The 21,301-nt window shown below is 34.3% G+C and overlaps 1 protein-coding gene across 7 annotated transcripts in view; it reads right to left on the reverse strand.

Annotated features, from left to right (window-relative positions):
• SENP6 (SUMO specific peptidase 6) overlaps positions 1-21,301 on the reverse strand; it is a 116,674-nt gene that overhangs the window by 4,214 nt on the left and 91,159 nt on the right. For all 7 annotated transcript variants that reach the window (XM_019442684.2, XM_053904711.1, XM_053904714.1 and 4 more), the window contains 5 exons: positions 13,435-13,557; positions 12,195-12,287; positions 9,089-9,516; positions 2,646-2,749; positions 998-1,086 (listed from right to left, as the gene is read on the reverse strand). In XM_019442684.2, the coding sequence (XP_019298229.1) occupies positions 998-1,086; positions 2,646-2,749; positions 9,089-9,516; positions 12,195-12,287; positions 13,435-13,557 (837 nt within the window). The remainder of the gene's footprint in view (positions 1-997; positions 1,087-2,645; positions 2,750-9,088; positions 9,517-12,194; positions 12,288-13,434; positions 13,558-21,301) is intronic.

Here is a 21,301-nt window from a genome sequence, read left to right on the forward strand (position 1 = left end):
AGATTACTTAAAAATAGAAAAAAAAATTAGCCTAGAATCCAGTGTTTTTTGAATCCAATGTAAGAATCCAATGTAAGATTTAGAATCTGGTGTAGGAATCAGTGTAAGATTCTACTTTAGAACACTCGATATAAGTAACACTCAACCTTTAAAATATTGTTGTAAACCTAAGAGGAAGTCTAACGTAGTACAAAAAGTCTTGAATGTTTAAAGATCTGGGTTCTTCTTGACTAAAATTCTATGGGATTTGATGCAGATCTCTTAATTGCTCCAGCTCTCTACATTTTCATTTATTAATGAAGTTTGCTTTTCAAAAGCTGTTAATGGAGTTTCACCTAACATTTTCTACAAAAAAGTCAAAAGAAATGGAGTCTAGAAATAGGTAATACTTCATCAACTAAGTGATTCATAGACTCTGAAAAGCCCTCATGACATGTACTGTTTTTTTGTTTTGTTTTTTGTTTTCTGGTTTTTTTTTTAAAGCAAGCTCTACACCCACCATGGGGCTTAAACTCATGAGCCTGAGATCAAGACTCATATGTTCTACAGCCTGAGCCAATCAGGTGCTCCAGACATGTACTTCTGAAAACCAAACAGATTCACTCTTGAGACATGTCCCTAAGAACTGCCTTGAGTCACTCCACAGTCTTTACATAGTAGCTATTGAACCACTGTAAACGTCAATTCCCAAGTTACTGATCTGAATGTGAATGACAGTTCTTTGTCCTTTCTTTGCTCCAAATCAATGTATATCCAAAAGAAATAGTAGGTGTCTATGGGAATGTGTGTGCATACACAAATAGAAAATGGACAGAGAACTGAAAGGATTATCCATTCTGCCCAACTTGAGCCCTGGACATTCTCCTCACCCATCCTGACACACTTTGTGACTTTTAGGCACTAGTTTAAATAAAAACTGTCCAGTTATGTTTTATTTTAGGAGGGTATGTAAATAAAATTTATCATGCAGTTTTCAAGATATAAAGTTAATGCTTACTGTTTACAGATGGTAGGCTTTAAATGCCACTGTCCTATTTCTGAATTGCAGTTGTCATCGGCAAGGAATCCGTCATCACTGCTATCATCCTATAAAAGACAGTCTGTTAGTATTAAAAATATATAATCTAAATAGTTAATAACCTCACAAAGTAGCACTATTGATGATAAAAATCTTTGTAGCAAATATGTAAATTCTTTTCCATTTAAGTGATCAGACATGAGAAAATGCAGTCACTCAATTGTAATTCTGTAATGCCATAACAATGACATTTTAATGAAAAGAAATTACTGATCAGAAGTCCATTGTTACATCTATTTGCTCAATGTAAAAGAAAATTTTAATGATTGAAAATATTATGATTCATTCTTCTTCAAATACTACTGCTCTGATTTTAGATATTTCTACAAAAATTTAGTTTGTTGGTTAAGACGACTGTTTCACAATAGGAGCATGAAGGACTTATATTTATTATTCTTTTACATAAATAATTTTCTCAAATCAGAAATATTTAAAGAGTTTTTGGAAACACCTTCTTGACAAAACCATATATCTGCTTCACTTGAGAGAAGAAAACTTAGTGACACTGTGTCTTATTCTGTCGATTATCTTGAATGTAAAACAAGACTTTTTCTATTCTTTAGAAAGTTTCTGGCAACCTTATAAATTAAATAATCAACAATGGAAATAATAATAGTAATTGTAATAATAATACATAGATTAGCTAGTTCACATAACTGTTACAACCAAAGGAGTGTTAAGAACAGTGCTCTTTGTAAGCCTTTAATGTAATACATACAATGTGCCTGTATAAGTTGCAGAGAAAAACTATATTCCTTAAACATATATTGTAGAGCAAGGGACAGGACAAAAAATGGCTTTTGTTCACAAGAAGATTAAACAAAAAGGACAAATGGTACAGTACAGAGCTATCTTCACCACTAGATAAACTCAAAGTTTATCTTAACAACTAAAGAAAGGTCAAAGAATTAAAGAAATGAAATGCTGTAGAATTCTTACAAACTTTTCCTTCAATATAAAGCCCTCTTTAACTGAAGTCATAAAATATTTCCAAAAATAGATTTTGTTCTTGGTGTAAATAAAATTTATTATAGCAAATGAAACTCTAAGGAAATAATGAGAATTGACCTATGTTAGTTTTAACTAAATACTATGTGCTCCTGCCATGATACTTATACATTAATTTAGAAGAAAGAAAAAAAATCACTGGAAAAGTGGAAAAAATAATATAATTTTGTGGTGCTCATGTACCATATAATCAAGTATCTAAACATTTGCCTCTTGAAGAAGTTAGACCAAAGGTTAAGTATGACCCATAAATGTTTTAAAAGAGGAAGGGAAAGGGATGGTAGGGCTACTGGGGTGGTGGCTGGGTTCAGGTGGGAGAATTCATTTTCTATTAAATGGATGGCCAAAACTACAACAAAAACCCTAAAAGAAAATAATGCAAAACAACATTAATACATTTATGCTGTCAACTTCTGAATTAAAAACTCAGTTTGTGCTTTGAGAGGAGACCCAAATTCAGAAGGCCTGTGTTACTGGTTGAAGGAATTGCCTATAGGACTCCAGGGAAAAATTTAATTAGATAAAATATTGGAGCTTTCTGCCAAGCATTAGGTTTTACCTGGTTATCCTGATCTTCTGAGAAGTCGATGAGTTCATCTTCAAGCATTTTACTGCCTTCCGCTGACTCATCACTATAGTTTAGTCTAATTTTGCTTAAACCATCTATATCAGTAAGAAACATTACATAATTTTTAAAAGGACATGCATATAACTTACAGTATATGATGTTAAAATTAATGCCAATTAAAACCTGCATTAACATGTAATATCATAAATATAACTTACTTTTTAAAAAAAGTTTATTTCTGAGAGAGAGAAAACATGAGTGGAAGAGGGGCAGAATGAGAGAGAGAGAGAGAGGAGAGAGAATACCAAGCAGTCTCCATGCTGTCAGCACAGAGCCTGACATGGGGCTTGATCTCACAAACCAGGAGATCATGACCTGAGCCAAAATCTAGAGTCGGACTGAGCCACCCAGGCACCCCTCACAAATATAACTTGCTTTTAATAAAAACCTGGACCAAGGGGCACCTGGGTGGCTCAGCTGGTTCAGAGTCCAACTCTTGATACTGGCTCAGATCATGATCTCACAGTTTGTGAGATCGACCCCACCTCAGGCTCTGAGCTGACAGTGCGGAGCCTGCTTGGGATTTCCTCTCCTTCTCTGCCCCTCTCCTGCTTACACTCTCACTCTCTTAAAATAAACATTAAAAAAGATAAAATTAAAAACAAAACAAAACACAAAACAACAACCCTGGATTGACATGTCAATTACAAAGTTACTTCTACAACTCAGACCCTAAAATTCATTAAAATTTAAAACTAGATGTCAATTATATTATTAAATATATGTATATTTAAATATGTATATAGATATATACATATAGATATATAAAACATTTTTGTACTAGGTCTGCTAGTTATCTTTAGTAACAGAAGCTACAATAGTCTGAAAATAACCTAATGTCCAAAAACAGAAATAGCAAATTGTAGAACATAAAATGAAATATTATATATTTTTAAAATTAAAATTGTAAAAATATGAAATATTGTACAATACAGATTAAAAAATAAAATGATTAATGGGGTGTCTGGGTAGATCAGTTAGTTAAACATCTGACTCTTGACTTTGGCTCAGGTCATGACCTCACAGTTTGTGAGTTCAAGCCATGCATTGGGCTCTGTGCTGACAGCATACAGCCTGCTTGGGATTCTTGGTCTCCTCTCTCTCTGCCCCTGCCCTGCTCGTGCTCTCTCTCTCTCTCAAAAATAAATAAGCTCTGGGGCGCCTGGGTGGCTCAGTTGGTTAAGCGTCCAATTTGGGCTCAGGTCATGATCTCGCAGTTTGGGAGCTCAGACCCTGCGTCGGGCTCTGTGCTGACAGCATAGAGTCTGGAGCCTGCTTTGGATTCTGTGTCTCCATCTCTCTCTCTCCCTCCCCGACTTGCACTGTCTCTAAGTCTCTCTTAAAAATAAACATTAAAAAAAAAAAGGCAAAAAAAGCTTTAATAAAAAAAAAAAACGATTAAAATTAAGTAAAATAGGCTTGTTTTTGGACAAATAATAAAAGAAAAATATTAAAATGAAAATAATCAGTTTAGGATAGGATGTTGTGATTGGAAACATACCACTTAATATAATAATAAAACACTATGGTAAATCCTTTTGCTTTATGAAAAATAACCTGGATGGGTCAGTCGGTTGAGCGTCCGACTTCAGCTCAGGTCATGATCTCACAGTTCGTGGGTTTGAGCCCCACGTTGAGCCTGCTTTGGATCTGTGTCTCCCTCTCTCTCTGCCCCCTCCCTCACTTAAGCTCTGTCTCTCTCTCACAAATAATAAAACACACACACACAAAGTTTTTCAATTAAAAAAAAAAACAACCTTTCAATTGTTTTCAAACATCTGTATTTTTATGTTTGAAGGTAAAATATCTATATTTGAATAAAATCTGTCCAAATCCTCAGGCAATTCATTATTAATCAACTGTAATCAAGTTACTCTAGCAGCCAATTCTACAGAAGCTGCATCATATAAAATATACCTTACACAAGTTAAAAATATGTACATTTCAAAAAAAAAATGGAAAAAAATAATTTAAATGGTGTAGTCAATTCTTTCATTCAGTAAACAAATGTTCTGGCATAAACTGAGAGGTGGTAACTCAATCAGCTGTTCTTTTAATCAGTCCCAGTTCCTGAGAGCTTCTCACATAGTGAGATCATCTGAAGATACCGAGTGAGATTCTAGAGTTTAAAACATATACATTTTTCATGTACCAGAGCAAGACAACATTTCATATAGTGCCCAACTGAAAAACCAGCAAATGAAAGTACTGATACTACACATTATTTTCCTACAATTGACCTTAACCTAATTCTTGTGATAAGATACAATTCCCACTTATTTACTACAGCATATTACCTGACATCAGAAGTCAACACTTGTGACTCTATATGTTTGATGGTTAAAACTATATTAAAACTGGGGTGCCTGGGTGGCTCAGTCAGTTAAGTGTCGGACTCTTGATCTCGGCTCAGGTCATGATCTCATGATTCATGAGATGGAGCCTGACTCTCCTGCTTGCACTCTCTCTCCCAAAATAAATAAACATTAAAAAACAAACAAACAAAAAAAAACTATAGGAGCGCCTGGGTGGCTCAGGCGGTTAAGCGTCCGACTTCGACTCAGGTCATGACCTCGCGGTTTGTGAGTTTGAGCCCTGCATCGGGCTCTGTGCTGACAGCTCAGAGCCTGGGGCCTGCTTCAGATTCTGTCTCCTCCTCTCTCTCTGCCCCTCCTGTGCTTATGCTCGGTCTCTCTCTGTCTCTCAAAAATAAAGGTTAAAAAAACAAAACAAAACAAAAAAAAAACCCTACATTAAAACTGTCTAAATGCTTCATTTAAATCTTTTCAATTATATTCCCAGCCCAAATAGAAATCAGTTCTTGAAATATTAATCATAATCACAAAAATTGTTATAAGTTCTTATCCTAATTTTTAACATGCCATCATTTTATATAGAACAGACTATATAACCAACTTCTCTGAGGTAGTAGAAGCACCTCTAGAGAGCACTCTTATTTAATGTACTTTTGTGTGAGTGATCCCTTGGAAACATCTGATAAAAGTACAGAAATGTACAGACTTACTCTAGAGTACTATTTTTCAAACTGTGGGATACTATCATCACTGGATGAAGGCAAGCATTGAAAAGAAGAGAAAATATGAGGGTATCACACCCAATAAAAGTAAATTAATTTCCCTTAAGGAAGATACATTTGATATGGCTATACACATACTAAAAACAAGATAAAAACAAAAAAAAGGGGGGGGGATAAACAAATACTAGAAAGGCAAACACATGATTCTACACTTGGATCTCCACTAGGATTTGTGAGGGTATTTACTTAAATTTAACTGGATACTACTTGACTAGAACATTAATTTGAAGGAAAGGGCTACCAGGAATTTCTGGGGTTATGCTCATATGAAGCCCTAGGCTTTGTCCCATTGCTTTAAGTCTTGAATTGTAATTCATTTTTTAAAGTGTATATATTTATTTTTTTGAGAGAGGGAGCAGAGGAGGGGCAGAGAGAGGGTTGGGGGGAGACAGAGAATCCCAAGCAGGTTCCGCACTGTCAGCGCAGAACCCGATGCGGGGCTTGAACTAACAAACCCTGAGATCATGACCTGAGCTGAAACCAAAAGTCGATGCTTAACCGAATAAGCCACCCAGGTGCCCCAAACTTTAATTCATTTCTAATTTGAATTCACATTACAGTGTATGAGATTACTGATCAACGGAGAACTTTAAAGAAAATAGTTCTATGGAAATCTAATTCACATATCATACAATTCACCCATTTAAAGTATACAATTCAGGGGGTGTCTGGGTGGCTCAGTCAGTTAAGGTCTGACTCTTGGTTTCAGCTCAGGTCATGATGTCATGGTTTGTGGTTTAAGCCTCTCTTTCTGCCCCTCCCCTGCTAGTACGCATGCATGCTCTCAAAAAAAAAGTACAATTCAGTTGTTTTTGATATATTTACACATATGTACAACTATCATCACAGTAAATTTTAAAATCTCAATAGGAAACCCTATACCCTTCAACCATCATTTCCCTCCTCCTCACACTCCTGTCTGTCACACCACACTAGCCCCAAGCAGCCACTAATCTACCCCATAGATTTTCCTGTTTGGGAGAGTTCATGAAAATGGTATCATATAACATGTGGTCTTTTGTGACTATTTTCACAATAGTGTCAAGACTCATCCATGTTGTAGCATGTAGCAGTATTCCTTTTATGACCTAATAACATTCCATTGGATACATATATCACTAATTGATTATCCATCTGTCAGTGGATGAACATTTGGGTTGCTTCTACATTTTGGCTACTATGAAGTTGCTGTGAACATTCGTGTCCAAGTTTTTGTGTGCTTTTACTTCTCTTGGATATATATGTAGTAAGAATGAAATTTCTGGGTCATATATTAACTCTACATTTAATTCAACTTTACTTATTCTGAGAGAGAGAGAGAGAGAGAGAGCGAGCAAGCAGGGTAGGTACAGAGAGGGGGAGAGAGGGCGAGAGAGAACCCCAAGCAGGCTCTGCACTGTAGGCACAGAGCCTGATGCAGGGCTTGAACTCATAAACCATTGAGATCATGACCTGAACTGAAATCAAGAGTTGGTTGCTTAACTGACTGAACTGCTCAGGCACCCTACATTTACTTTTTGAGGAACTATCCAGCTGTCTTCCAAAGAAAGCAGCTGTACCATTTTACATTTCCACTAGTAACATATGAGGGATTCTGATTTCTCCACATCCTCACCCACACGTTAGTATCTGACTTTTTAATTGTTGCCATACTAGTGTGATATGAAGAAGTATATCTCATTATAGTTGTGATTTACACTTCTTTTATGTCTAATTATCTCCATCACCTTTTCATGTGCTAATTGGTAAGACGGTTTTTTTTTTAAATTTTTTTTTTCAACGTTTATTTATTTTTGGGACAGAGAGAGACAGAGCATGAACGGGGGAGGGACAGAGAAAGAGGGAGACACAGAATCGGAAACAGGCTCCAGGCTCTGAGCCATCAGCCCAGAGCCCGACGCGGGGCTCGAACTCACGGACCGTGAGATCGCGACCTGGCTGAAGTCGGACGCTCAACCGACTGCGCCACCCAGGCGCCCCAGTAAGACTGTTTTAAAGGGGATGAGAAACCATGCACACTTAGCCTTCAGAGTGCCAAAATGGTAATCTTTAAAAAAAAATTTTTAATGTTTATTTTTTTGAGAGAGAGGGAGAGCGAGCAATCAAGAGAGCAGGAGTGGGAGAGGGGCAGAGAGAGAGGGAGAGAGAATCCCAAGCAGCACTATCAGCACAGAGCCCAACGCAGGGCTCGAACTCACAAATTGCGAGATCATGACCTGAGCCGAAATCAGAAACTTAACTGACTAAGCTACCCAGGTGCCCCAGTAATTAATCTTTAATATGACTATTCGTTGCCTCTTTTTTTTATTTTACCCAAGTAGAAAATATGTCAAACAAATAAAAAATATTCTTACAAAACTCAACACTAGCTGAGTTACTAAAATAAAGTGGTAAAAGTACCAAGACAATGTTCAGGATTCTTAATTTTTGATAGGTTCTTTCTGAATTCATGTAACCTCTTCTATGCCTTATTCTCCAAAGAAACATATTAGATTTACTCACAGTTTAATAAGCAAGGCACATATCATTAGCATATTATGGATTTTATCAAGTAACTATTTTACTTTTGGGTTGGAGAGAAAATTAAATAATTTGATATGAAATTTAAGTATTGGCAGAGAAACTTTAGATTTCTCTAACAAGTGCAAGAAATATAGAACCAATTCAAGGAAAAAATACTGATTCAACAAAACTGAAGGAAAATAAAAAAGCAGAAGTTGGAGCAGTGCCCTTCTTCCCACTAAGAACCATGAAGGAGAGAGTGAGGAATAAGGAACTAACCTTTAATTGGAATGTCAACAACTATTTTGGAGGAAAAAGCTTTATTTTCTGACTCTAATTATTTGATCTCTATTTGCCCATCTGTAAATTACAAATGAACGAATTCATCTTAAAGATCTAAGACTGTCCAACTACTGTTTCTGCCAAATACATAAATTTCCTATAAAATAAGAATAAAACTAAGTTGTTATAAATGAAAAATGTAGACCTTATAGCACAATTTTTAAACATTCTATGAGGTGTGGAAAGCCACAAGAGAATTTCTTAGAGTGATGGAAAGATTCTAAATCTTGATTGCTATAGAGATTACATGACTGTACATTATTTATCAAAGCTCACTGGGCTATACTTAAAAGTGGGCAAATGTTATTGTAAGCAAGTCATGTCAATAAACATGACTTTAAAAAAAAAGTGTGCCCTAAAATCTTAATCCTATGTATAAGAAATCCAGTTTATTCTGAATTCCTTCATTCTTTCAAAATAGTCAGAAACATACCTGTATGGTGCATAGAATTTAAATATTCATTCTGTAGGCCATTTTCACTTTTAATCCTATCAACAACTTTCTGGCATGTGGATTCTCCTTTATTCGGTTCTTCATTTTCACTTGCAGTATGATTTATTTTTTTCAGACTACATTTCATACTGCCTATGTTTCTCCGAGAATGAGGGTCACTTTCTTCCTGTTCAGCACTTGAATCAATTCCAGCTATGCAATGTTTTTTGTTTAGCATCTTCTTAATTACAGGTTTGGCAGAAGAATTTTGTGAACTGTCCATTTCACTGGCTGAAGGAGAAGAAATACAACTGTCCTCTACAGTTGAACATTTTTGCATGACTGTATTTTCATGGTAATGAGGATTAGGTTCATACTTTGGTTTTTCCAAACCAGGGAAACAAACAACAGCCAAAAACCAGTGTGCACTGTAAAAAACAAATGAAACTACTGAATACATTATTTATTAGAAGAGCCTATTATATTTGGCAATATCGATTGAAATATTTTTTCTAAAGCCTTTGCCAACAAACTTATTAAGAATGCTCAATTTTTAAGATTCTCTTATGTTTTATATGATCACTAATAGACTGCAATATCTACTCAAAAATAACATATTTTGTTCAGAATTATGTAGCCTGCATTCTATTTTGCAAACAATCCTTTGTATCTTTATTCTTTTGAATGAAAAATTCATTCTTATTTCTAGGCAACTTAATAAAATATAACTCCGATCACTGTAATTCACCATTTCCATTTACCTTTGTTTCTTGACCTATTTATGTGAAAGGATAGAAAACTAGCCTCAAGATTAAAATGTTTTCAGAAGTCTAATTAGACTATAATTTTGAACACTTTCTAAATATTGCACATATGTAGCTTTTAAAAGACTTTTACTATGTTTTTCTTAAGAATAAGATTAGGAATTGCTTAATATTGAAAATATTAAATAATTCTTTGTCTTATACTATACTGAAATGTATATATACTAAATGGAAATAGCATTTCTGCTTTAAGCATTATTAGAAAACTTCAAATATTAGTAGAGTTCCAGCTATCAGGTGGGTGCTCGTGATATAGCTGAATTCAGTTATCACAGTTTCCAATAATAAGTTATAAGCCAGGAGTAAAAAGCTATACAGCTAACATTGACTAATATTAATCTAAAAAGGAATTTTATTAACTTACCATTTGCTAGACAGTGTTACATGCTATAGATGTCAGAGAACTTATTAGCTGAGTACAGCGTTTGTCATATAGTAGGTGTTCAATAGGTATTTGCTGAGAGGAAAAATGCTTAACTTGACATAAATAGAAGTTATTCTACATTCTCATTTTTACAAAATGTTAAGTTTCCCCAAGGTAATACTAAGAAACAATGTCTCTTCATCAGATTGCATTAAAAACAGGGTGACAGAGCCTGGCTTCATCCTCAGCATTATAAAGGCAAGATGGAGGAATGCTTCTCTCCTGTTCTTAAGTATTAATCCTCAGTATCCTGGGGACTTAGATCGGGCTGGCGTAGTACAAAGAGCAACACACCATCCTTCTCCCTTCCTTAACTCCAAGACATAGTTGACTGTAAATCACATCTCAATGTCAGAAAAGTTAAATGTGAAAAAATGTGTTTTGAAAATTAATATGGTATAATACTAATTCCCAACCTAAAGGTATAACCTAAGTCCATCATAGTTTTTAACATTTCTTAGGTATGACAATACATATAAACCATAAATTTTCTGTTGTACACCTAAAAACTAAGAAAAATTCTTTCTTCACCTAGCTGAAAGGATAAGGTTGAATCAGACACATCTGAGGTAATTTTCAACCTCTAAGAGACAGGGTTTTGCTTTTATGATCCCTTTTAATAGCAGCTACATTGACCTTAAATCACCAGTGGGAGAAGAGGCTAGAACAATTAATTTCACTTAAGATGGATTAGCTTACAGACTTTAAAAAAACTACCACCACCAGGAAAATTAAAAATAAAACAGCAAAAAACAGATACCTATCTGTGGCTGCACTCATTAGAAACCACAGGTCTCATGATTAACGTATGATTTTAAACAGAATTTCATTATTCTACTGACTGCATTTGTTTTTCATAGTGAGAAAAAAAGAGAACACATTCAGAAGCTAGTCTGGCACGCTTAGGCTTATTAGACATAAACAATCTTATTGAATATCAACTTCAGACAAACTTACTCCACAACCATAATAAACTGAGACAATGCAAGGCCATTTCTCAATTTGTCTAAGCAGAGACAAACTAGGTCACAGTACAACCAAATGAATACCAAATACTCCTCCTTTTTGCTAAATGGGTAAATGCCACTTTTTTACCCAAGCAAACAACTGCTTCCTTACACCTTTCCCCACATGACCAAACCAAAGCCCAAATTGTGTTAGAGGCTGTTTCAAACACACTTTTACTTAGAGGCTCCATGGCTGCCCATGGTGTGTGGTCCTTGATGCAAGGAACAAATCCAAGCTGTCCAACTACAGGTGCATTCCTAGGGGATTTTGGCTGGAAGGCACAGGAGAACAGAAAAATGAAATATAAAAACTCTCAAGTCTACACTCTGATCCTACACATCAATGCCTCTCTGGTCACTGTGGGAGAATAACATAAAATATTTAACCACCTCCATTTATTTAAAAAATAGCTTCAAGTAGTCAGCATGGTTTTCAATTTAAGTAAATTACATAAATCTAGTCATCTTTTCTTTTTTTTTTTTGGTTAAGAGTCATAGTGTTTTTTAAAGTAAAGGTACAAAATCTTCTATGTGAGCTAGCCATTACTCTCCATAAGGAAGCCTTTTCACAGGCTGTTTGGTAGACCACAAGTGCCACTTTTTAAAACTGACGTTATTCTACATGGACACAGAAAACCTTTTTAAAATTAGAAAAATCTCTTGCCAGTGTTTATAAAATACGTCTTAAATGATTCACTGGAAAACTGCATTTTCATAAAATAAGCAGTATAATATGGACATACACAACAAATTTCAGAAAGAAGTTTAAAATGAATAAGTTCTTCACCTCATAAACACGTTTTCTAAAAATAACACGTTTTCATATTTATATAAAGAAAATTCTTACTCACGCTTCATTAAGGGGTACAAAAATAAAATCCTTCTCAAAAATGTCTACATGCCGGGTCCATGTTTTTACTCTCCCATGTCGCTTTTGCTGTATTCTGTAAGACAAGAGATAAACTATCAAGCTTCTGAAGTGTTTCCAATGCTTATATGCAGCCATTTAAAATTATGAAGGCTACGATGTTAACAAAGAAAACAATTGTGTAAGATGATTTAACAAGCTGGGAAAAGAAAGCAGAACATCTCAGATGGACCCAGGAAGATGTGAAACTGCTCATTACTGAATCTGCAAGAATCATTTAATTCCCGCTACTACTTACTCGGTGAACCAGTGCTACCATTTATATTACTACATACTAGCAACTATATTGAGAAGTGTACCAGACCATGACCTGAAGAGAAGAGAGCAGGAAAAGTGAGCATTACGGTAGATGAAATAAAAAAGACTATGAACATTGGTCTAACCAATCACTCTCATCAACTCTAAGATCTAAAATTAGGAAATCACTGAAACAGTATGAAATATTATTATGCACAGCAGCCATCAATTCAAGACATTTGACAGAACTTAGGACACTCTGTATATATCTTTTGGCCAATTATCAGTACATATTAGAGCTGGACGTAATCAGTATGTGGAAAGGAATTATAAACAAACTGACTGGAGCTTAATATATAGAACAGTATTTCCTTAACTTGTCTGAGCACAATTATCCAAATAACTTATTAAAAGTACAGATTTGGGGTGCCTGGGTGGCTTAGTCAGTTGAGTGCCTGACTCTTAATTTGGGCTCTGGTCATGATCTCACTGTTAATGAGATTTGGCCCCATGTTGGGCTCCGTGCTCTTAGCGCTTGAGATTCTTTCTCTCCTTCTTTTGCTCTCTCTCAAAATAAATAAACATTAAAAAAAAAAAATTCTTCTAAAAAAAAAAAAGTACAGATTCACAGGTTGCTCTCTTAAATATTATGAATGGAACATCTAGGGTAAAGCAAAGCCATCTGTATTTAATAAGTATCCAAGTAATTTTTTTTTTTAAACTATCAGGCATATTTGGGAAATACTGATTTAGATATTGGACCAATAATCTTTATTGAATTCCAGGTATTCTTGAGGCTTTAGAGGACTATGAATTGACAACAGAATTAAAAGATATTGCCGCAGTATAAATAAGTACTTTTTTAATTAAATTAAACTTGAGAGACTTACTACAGATCTATTAAATATTTTCAGATTTTGACTTACGACAGATTAGTTGTTTCATGTAGATTTCTTCTTTCTCTCTGATTAAGGCGTTTATAGAAAAAAGAACTGAATATATGAATTCGGTCAGCTTCTTCTTTCTTCAGTTTTTCAAGCACCAAATATCTATTTTATTAAAACAAGAAACAAATATAATGAATTTAACAGTTTACTTTATATCAGAAACAAACAGTGATCAAGCATCTATTTAGCCACCACTGTCTCTATTTCTTAAAACTGAAAGAATTAGCCAAGTTTACATCATATTCTAGACAATGATTAATAGATTATTTTCAAGGAATGAAAGTGATATTTGAGAATAGAACGATGATTTGCAAGATCTGATTTTTAAAACAAGGGCACATTCATGAACGTCCATAGAAATATTTATGATAGTCAAAAAGTGGAAATGACAAAAATGCTCATCAACCAAAGAAGAGAAAAATAAAATGTGATATATCTACACAACGGAATATTTAGTAATAAAAAGAAATGAAGTATTGATACATGCTGTAACACAGAATAGCCTTGAAAACAATACGCTGAGTGAACACACTAGTCTCAAAGGACCACATATTGCATGATTACATGTATATGAAATTTTCAGAGGAGGAGATTGGTGGTTGCCTATTGTTGGGGGTAGAGTTGGAGAGAAATGAGGACTCAATGCTAATGGGTACTGGGGTTCATTTGAGGGATGAAAATGTTCTAATATTGATTATGATGGCTGTACAACTGTCTGAATATATTAAACCACTGAATATATATTTTAAATATTTTTTAAATTGTTTTAGTAATCTCTACACCCAACATGGAGTTCAAACTCACAACCCCAAGATCAAGAGTCACACACTCTTCCAATTTAGTCAGCCAAGCACCCTTGAATATATATTTTAAGTGAGTATTATAATGGTATGTGCATTTTTTCTCAATAAAGCTGTTATTTTTATGAACTGTTTATTCTGTTTTAAATACCTCAGTCAATAAAACATGAAGACCAAACCACAGACTACTCTTTATAAAGACAGAAAATTAGAAGCTGTACGAAAGTGAAATTGTAATAATGACTTTTTTAAAAGTGATCTTACATGGGTTCTAATTTTTACTTGCTTGGTTGTTTTTTCTATGGGTCTATATCAAAACAAACAGTGGTGATCCTTAATATTATAAAAGGAAATTATGATTAACTGATAATGCTCCAAGCTCCCTCAGAGAAGCTATGCAAATTCAGGCTTATGACCATATTCATTTTATTAATATGAAAAGCATCTGAAAGCCTTATAAAATCTTACACAGAAACAGCAAATATCCCACAGGACATATCTTTGAGACTGGTCACTTTTATCATAATATTTGAACTTTTTTTTAAAGCTCAACTTCTGATGAACAGGATAGAACTTATAGATTTCTTGCTTTAGGGCAACTCAGTGTGTGCCCACAAAAGATACTCTAAGACAATAAATTACCTCATGGCATAATTTATATCAACTGCTGAATTCTACAATTACATACTCAAAACAGAACATGTCCTGAACTAGATCTGAATGTAGGACCTACACCACAATGGATGAACCAGGCAGCTTTTACTTCCCCAAACTACATGACTATTTTGTAAAATTAAAATGAATAAACACATAATTCAACTTCAAAAAGGAAAGATATAAGCGATTTAAGAAAACTGATGCTCTACTTCATATGTAAATAAATCTATGCTTTTTAATTAAAAGTACCTAGTTTTGTCTTTATGATCTGATATATATATCCGTAAGTATTTCTTTGACTATATATGATCGAGAGTTGCATGTGCTACAGATTGAGCCAGCCAGGTGCCCCATGTCTCTTATTTTAGAATAAAAGGGAAAATCCAAGTTTATTACAACCAAGTAGTAGGAATTTCTTCGATTTGGGTGCATTTTTTTCTTTTACTGCATAAATCACTTAAATATCAAATATCATAGTAAAGCTGTTTGCTTGCTTGCTTCATAAAACGAACAATCTAACAATCATTTTATAACTTTTTAAATTGTGTCACTAAATTAAAAGATGACTTTAAGGTTAATCTGCAACTCTGTGTGACTTTGAAGGTAGTTTTTACTAAAATAATTATTTTCTTTTCCACATTTCATTAACACTGTCTAGATGCAATACCATACTATTTCTTTTAATACTGGCAAAGTTTAAGTTTGTCACAAATAAATGGAGGCTAAATAACAATGAATGGGTCACCTAGATATCAAAGGGGAAATCAAACTACACAGAGACAAATAAAAATGAAAACACAACAGTCCAGGGGCTCCTGGGTGGCTCAGCCAGTTGAGCATCTGACTCTTGATTTCTGCTCAGGTCATTATCCCAGGGTTGTGGGATTGAGCCCTACGTCAGGCTCCATGTTGTGCATGGGGCCTGATTAAGATTCTCTACCCCCCCACTCCCTCCCTCCAAAAATAAACAAACAAACAAACAAACAAATCTTTGGGAAGCAACAAAAGTTGTTCTAAGAGGGATAATTATAGCAATACGGGCCTACTTAAGAACCAAGAAAAAATCTCAAAAAAGTTACCTAACCTCACACTTCAAGGAGCTAGAAAAAGAAGAAACAAAACTGAAAACAAATCGAAGGAAGGATAGCATAAAGACTAAAGCAAACATAAATGAAGTAGGGACCCCCCCCCCAAAAAAAAAAAAAAAACCAACAACAACAAAAAAAAACAGGTCAATGAAACTAGGAGCTGATTCTCTGAAAAGATAAACAAAATTGATAATCCTTTAGCCAGACTCATCAAGAAAAAAAGAAGACTCAAATAAATAAAATCAAAATGGAGGAGAAATAACAACCACCACAGAAATACAAAGGATGAGAGAATATTATGAAAAAATGTATGCCAACAAATTTGACAACTTAGAAGAAATGGATAAATTCCTAGAAATATATAACCTTCTAAAACTGAAGCAGAAACAAAAAATTAGGACAGATTATTAGCAATGACATTGAGTCAGTAATCAAAAATCTCCCAACAAACAGAAGTCTAGGACTGGATGGCTTCTCTGGTGAATTTTTCCAAAACTTTAAAGAAAAATTAATACCTATTCTACTCAAACTATTCCAAAAAGTAGATGTGGAAGGAAAGCTTCCAAATTCACTCTACGAGGCCAGCATTACCCTGATACCAAAACCAGTTAAAAACACTACCAAAAAAGAGAACTACTGACCAGTATCTCTGATGAACATAGATGCACAAGCCCTCAACAAAATATTAGCAAACCAAATCCAATTATACATTTAAAAAATTCATTATTCACCATTATCAAGTGGGATTAATTCCTGGGATGCAAGGGTGGTTCAATATTCATAATCAACCAACATGATACATCATATTAATAAGGGAAAGGGTAAAAACCAGATGATCATTTCAATAGATTCAGCAAAAGCATCTCATAAAGTACAATATGCATTCATAATGAAAACTCTCAACAAAGTTTAGAGGGAATATATGTCAACATTACAAAAAGTCATATTAAAAAACCCACAGTTAACATCATATTCAATAGTGAGAAACAGAGCTTTTCGCATACAATTAGGAACAAGATGACTGTCCAATCTCAAAACTTTTATTTAATATAGTACTGGAAGTCCTACCCACAGTAATCAGACAAGAAAAAGAAATAAAAGGCATCCACATTGTTAAGGAAGAAATAAAACTTTTACTTTTTGCAAATGACATAATACTATATATAGAAAACCCTAAAGACTCCACCAAGAAACTATGAGAACTGATCGATGAATTCAGTAAAGTCACAGGACACAAATTTAATCTACAGAAATCCGTTGCATTTCTATGCACTAATAATAAAGTAGCAGAAAGAGAAATTAATAAAGTACCTAGGAATATACGTAACCAAAGAAGTGGAAGACCCATACTCTGAGAACTATAAAACACTGATGAAATAAACTGAAGATGATTACATGCTCATGGATTTGGAGAATCAATACTGTTAAAATGTCCATTCTACCCAAACCAATCTAAAGATTTAATATAAGCCCTATCAAAATACCAATTTTTTTTTTACAGAAGTAGAACAAGTAATACTAAAATTTGTATGGGACCAGAAAAGACCCAGAATAGCTAAAACAACCTCGAAAAAGAAGAACAAAGCTAGAGGTATAACAATCCCTGATTTAAAGAATTACTACAAAGTAGTAGTAATCAAAACAATATGGCACTGGCACAAAAATAAACACAGAGATCAATGGAATAGAATACAGAGCCCAGAAATAAACCCACATTTACATGGTCAATTAATCTAAAATAAAGAAAGCATGAATACACAACAGGGAAAAGACAGTCTCTTTAACAAATGGTGTCAGGAAAACTGGATGGCTACATGCAAAAGATTAAAACTGGACCACTTTTTTATACCATACACAAAAATAAACTCAAAATGGATTAAAGACCTAAATGTGAGATCTGAAAACTGTAAAAATCCTAGAAGAAAACATAGGCAGTAATTTCTTTGACATCGTCACAGAAATGCTTTTCTAGATAGGATTCCTCAGGCAAGAAAAACAAAAGCAAAATTAAACTATTGGGACTAAACCAAAATTAAAAAAAAAGCTTTCACAAAGTGAAGGAAACCATCAACAAAATAAAAAAGCAACCTACTACATGGGAGAAGATATCTGCAAATGATATATTCAATAAAGGGTTAATATTCAGAATATATAAAGAACTTCTACAACTCAACATGGAAAACAACAACAATCCAATTAAAATGGGCAGAAGACATGAATAGACATTTTCCCCAAAGACATACAGATAGCCAACAGACATGTGAAAAGATGCTCAACATCATCAATTATCAGGGAAATGCAACTGAAAACCACAATGAGTTATCACCTTATGCCCATCAGGATGATTTAAAAAAAAAAAAAAAGAAAGAAAGAAACAAAAGAAATGATTAAGTATTGGTGAAAATGTGGAAAAAAAGGGACCCTCATGCACCACTGGTGGGAATGCAAATTGGTGCAGCCACTGTGGAAAACAGTAGGAGGTGCCTCAAAACCTAAAAATAGAATTACTATATGATCCCAGTAATTACACTACTGGGTATTTATCCAAAGAAAATGAAATCACCAATTTGAAAATACATATGTACCTCTATGTTTATCACAGTGTTACTTAACAATAGCCAAGACATGGAAACAACCCAACTGGTCATCCACAGATTAATGGATTAAAATGTGGCATACACACATACACAAATTACTGAGCCATCAAAAAAGAATGAGATCTTGCCATATACAACAACATGGATGGATGTAAAGGGTATATGCTAAGTAAAATAAGTCAGAGAAAGACAAATACCATATGATTTCACTCATGCATGGCATTTAAGAAACAAGACAAACTGAAAATAATAGACAACCCACCCCTACACTTTTAAATACAGAGGACAAACTGGTGGTTGCCACAGGAGAGGTGGGTGGGGAGATAGATGAAATAGATAATAGAGATTAAGCGTGCACTTATCTTGATGAGCACTGAGTAATGTATAGAATTGCTGAACCATTATATTGTACACCTGAAATTAATACAATACTGTCTATTAAGAAAAGCACTGAAAAAAAGCTCAGTTTCCTACTTGCAGAGTTAGAAATGGAAAAGAATGAACAGCTCTGGTAACAGCTGAATTACTTATTTTAATATAGTGAAATTTAAGATAAAAGTTTCTTTTTAATTCATTTCCAAACATGTCATGAGAGAAATACAACAGATTTTTCTAAAAACCATGGATTTCGTTAGGTTTTCATTTCCATTTGGAATGCAGATTTGGATCAGAAAAGGCAGAACCTTTAGATAATACACATTTAATGTAGTTTTAAAGTACTAATGTAAAATGTCAAGGGGCCCCCTAAAATGTAAAAAATTTAAGAGTAAGCACACATACTATAAAATCTCTACCACAATATAAAAAGATAGATGTATGAAATATAATAAACTAAATGTAAACAAAACACAGACATTCAACTTTATATGCTTTCAAAAGCAAAAGCTATTTTAAAAATAAATAGATGTTAAAAGTAAAGTGATGAAGAAATATATACCATGTACACAAAAACCAAGACAAAGCTGGAGTAACTACATTCATTTTGAACAAAGACGGCTTAAGCACAGGGAGATTATTAAGGATATAGAGGGACAAAGGGTTGATTCTCCAAAAAAAACCCCATAAATGTGTATGCATCTAACAACAAATATTCAAAATACATAAGGCAAAAATGAATAGGTGTACAACATAATAGTTCAACAATTCTATACACTAGTGTTCATCAAGTAAGTGTACTCTTAATCTCTATTATCTATTTCACCCCCCCTCTCCCCCCACCTCTCCTCTGGCAACCACCAGTTTGTTCCCTGTATTTAAAAGTCGGGGTTGGGTTCTTTTTTTCAGTTTGTCTTGTTCCTTAAATGCCACACATGAATCAAATCATAAGGAAAAATAGACAAATCCATTATTATACTTGGAGGCCCACAACCTTCTGAATAATTGATAGAAGAAGTGGGCAGATGATCAGTAAGGACAAAGATGACCCAAACAGCACTATCAAACAGCTTGACCTAATAATTGACACTCACAGAACAACACTTCATCCAACAACAGTGGTACTGTTCTACACACTGACTTAAGGACTTCTGGCTTGGTTTCTTAAGTTAGTATACATTAGAATTAAGAGAGGACATCTGTTTTTAAAAATTATAATAACAAATGCATAACATCAAATTTACAATCTTAACAATTTTTTAAACATGAGACTCAAACTTACAACCCCAAGATCAAGAGTTATATGCTCCATCAGCTGAGCCAGGTGCCCCCCCAATCTTAACAATTTTTTAAGTGTACAGTTCAACAGTGTTAAGTAGATTTACATGGTTGTGAAACAGATCTCCAGAACTTTATCTTGCAAAACAGAAATTCTATACTCACTAAACAATTCCTTTCCCCTCCCCACCCCTCATCTTCTGAAAACTACCATTTATATTCTTTTTGTATAAATCTGTTTCAGACACCTAATACAATGGAATCATATAGTACTTGTTTTTGTGACTGGCTTATTTCACTTTGCATAATGTCTTCCAGATTCATCCATGTTACAGCATGTGACAGATTTCCTTCCTTTTAAGAATTGAATAATATTCCACTGTATCTATATACCACATTTTGTTTATCCACTCATCCAATAATGGACATATGAGTTGCTTCCCCCTCTTGGCTACTATGAATATGGGTGTGCAAATTCTTTCAATTCTTTTGGATATATACTCAGAAGTGGGATTGATGAATCATAGGGTAGTTCTATGTTTAATTTCTGAGGAGCCACCCTACTGTTTTCCTCAGTGGTTGTACCATTTACATTCCCACCAGCAGTGCACAAGGATTCCAATTTGCCCATATACTTGGCAACACTTGTTATTTTCTTTCTTTCTTTGATAGGAGTCATCCAAATGGGTATGAGATAGTAACTCATTGTGGGTGTGACTTGTATTTCTCTGATGAATAATATCGAGAATTTTTTCATTGTTGGCCATTTGTAGGAGATAACATCTTTTGACATAGCTACGAAGAACTTTGAACTCGAATGAATTTGTTAGAGGTCGCAGGAGTCTAACGTTAATCTGCAAAGTCAAGCATTTAAAATCTAGGGCAGTTTCTCGTTAGCAAATCTGATACATTTTATAACTTACCGAAACATACTCCATTACCATTAAATCTTCAAAAGGAAAAACAGTACTTTTGGAAATGGTATATAGTTAACATAATAGGAATATGATATCCTCTGATGTTAAGTATATCCTGATGGTTGACAATGTCG

This window comes from Panthera pardus, unplaced genomic scaffold, assembly GCF_024362965.1.
Source record: "Panthera pardus isolate Hobbes unplaced genomic scaffold, ASM2436296v1 HiC_scaffold_17, whole genome shotgun sequence".
NCBI classification, from domain to species: Eukaryota; Metazoa; Chordata; class Mammalia; order Carnivora; family Felidae; genus Panthera; species Panthera pardus.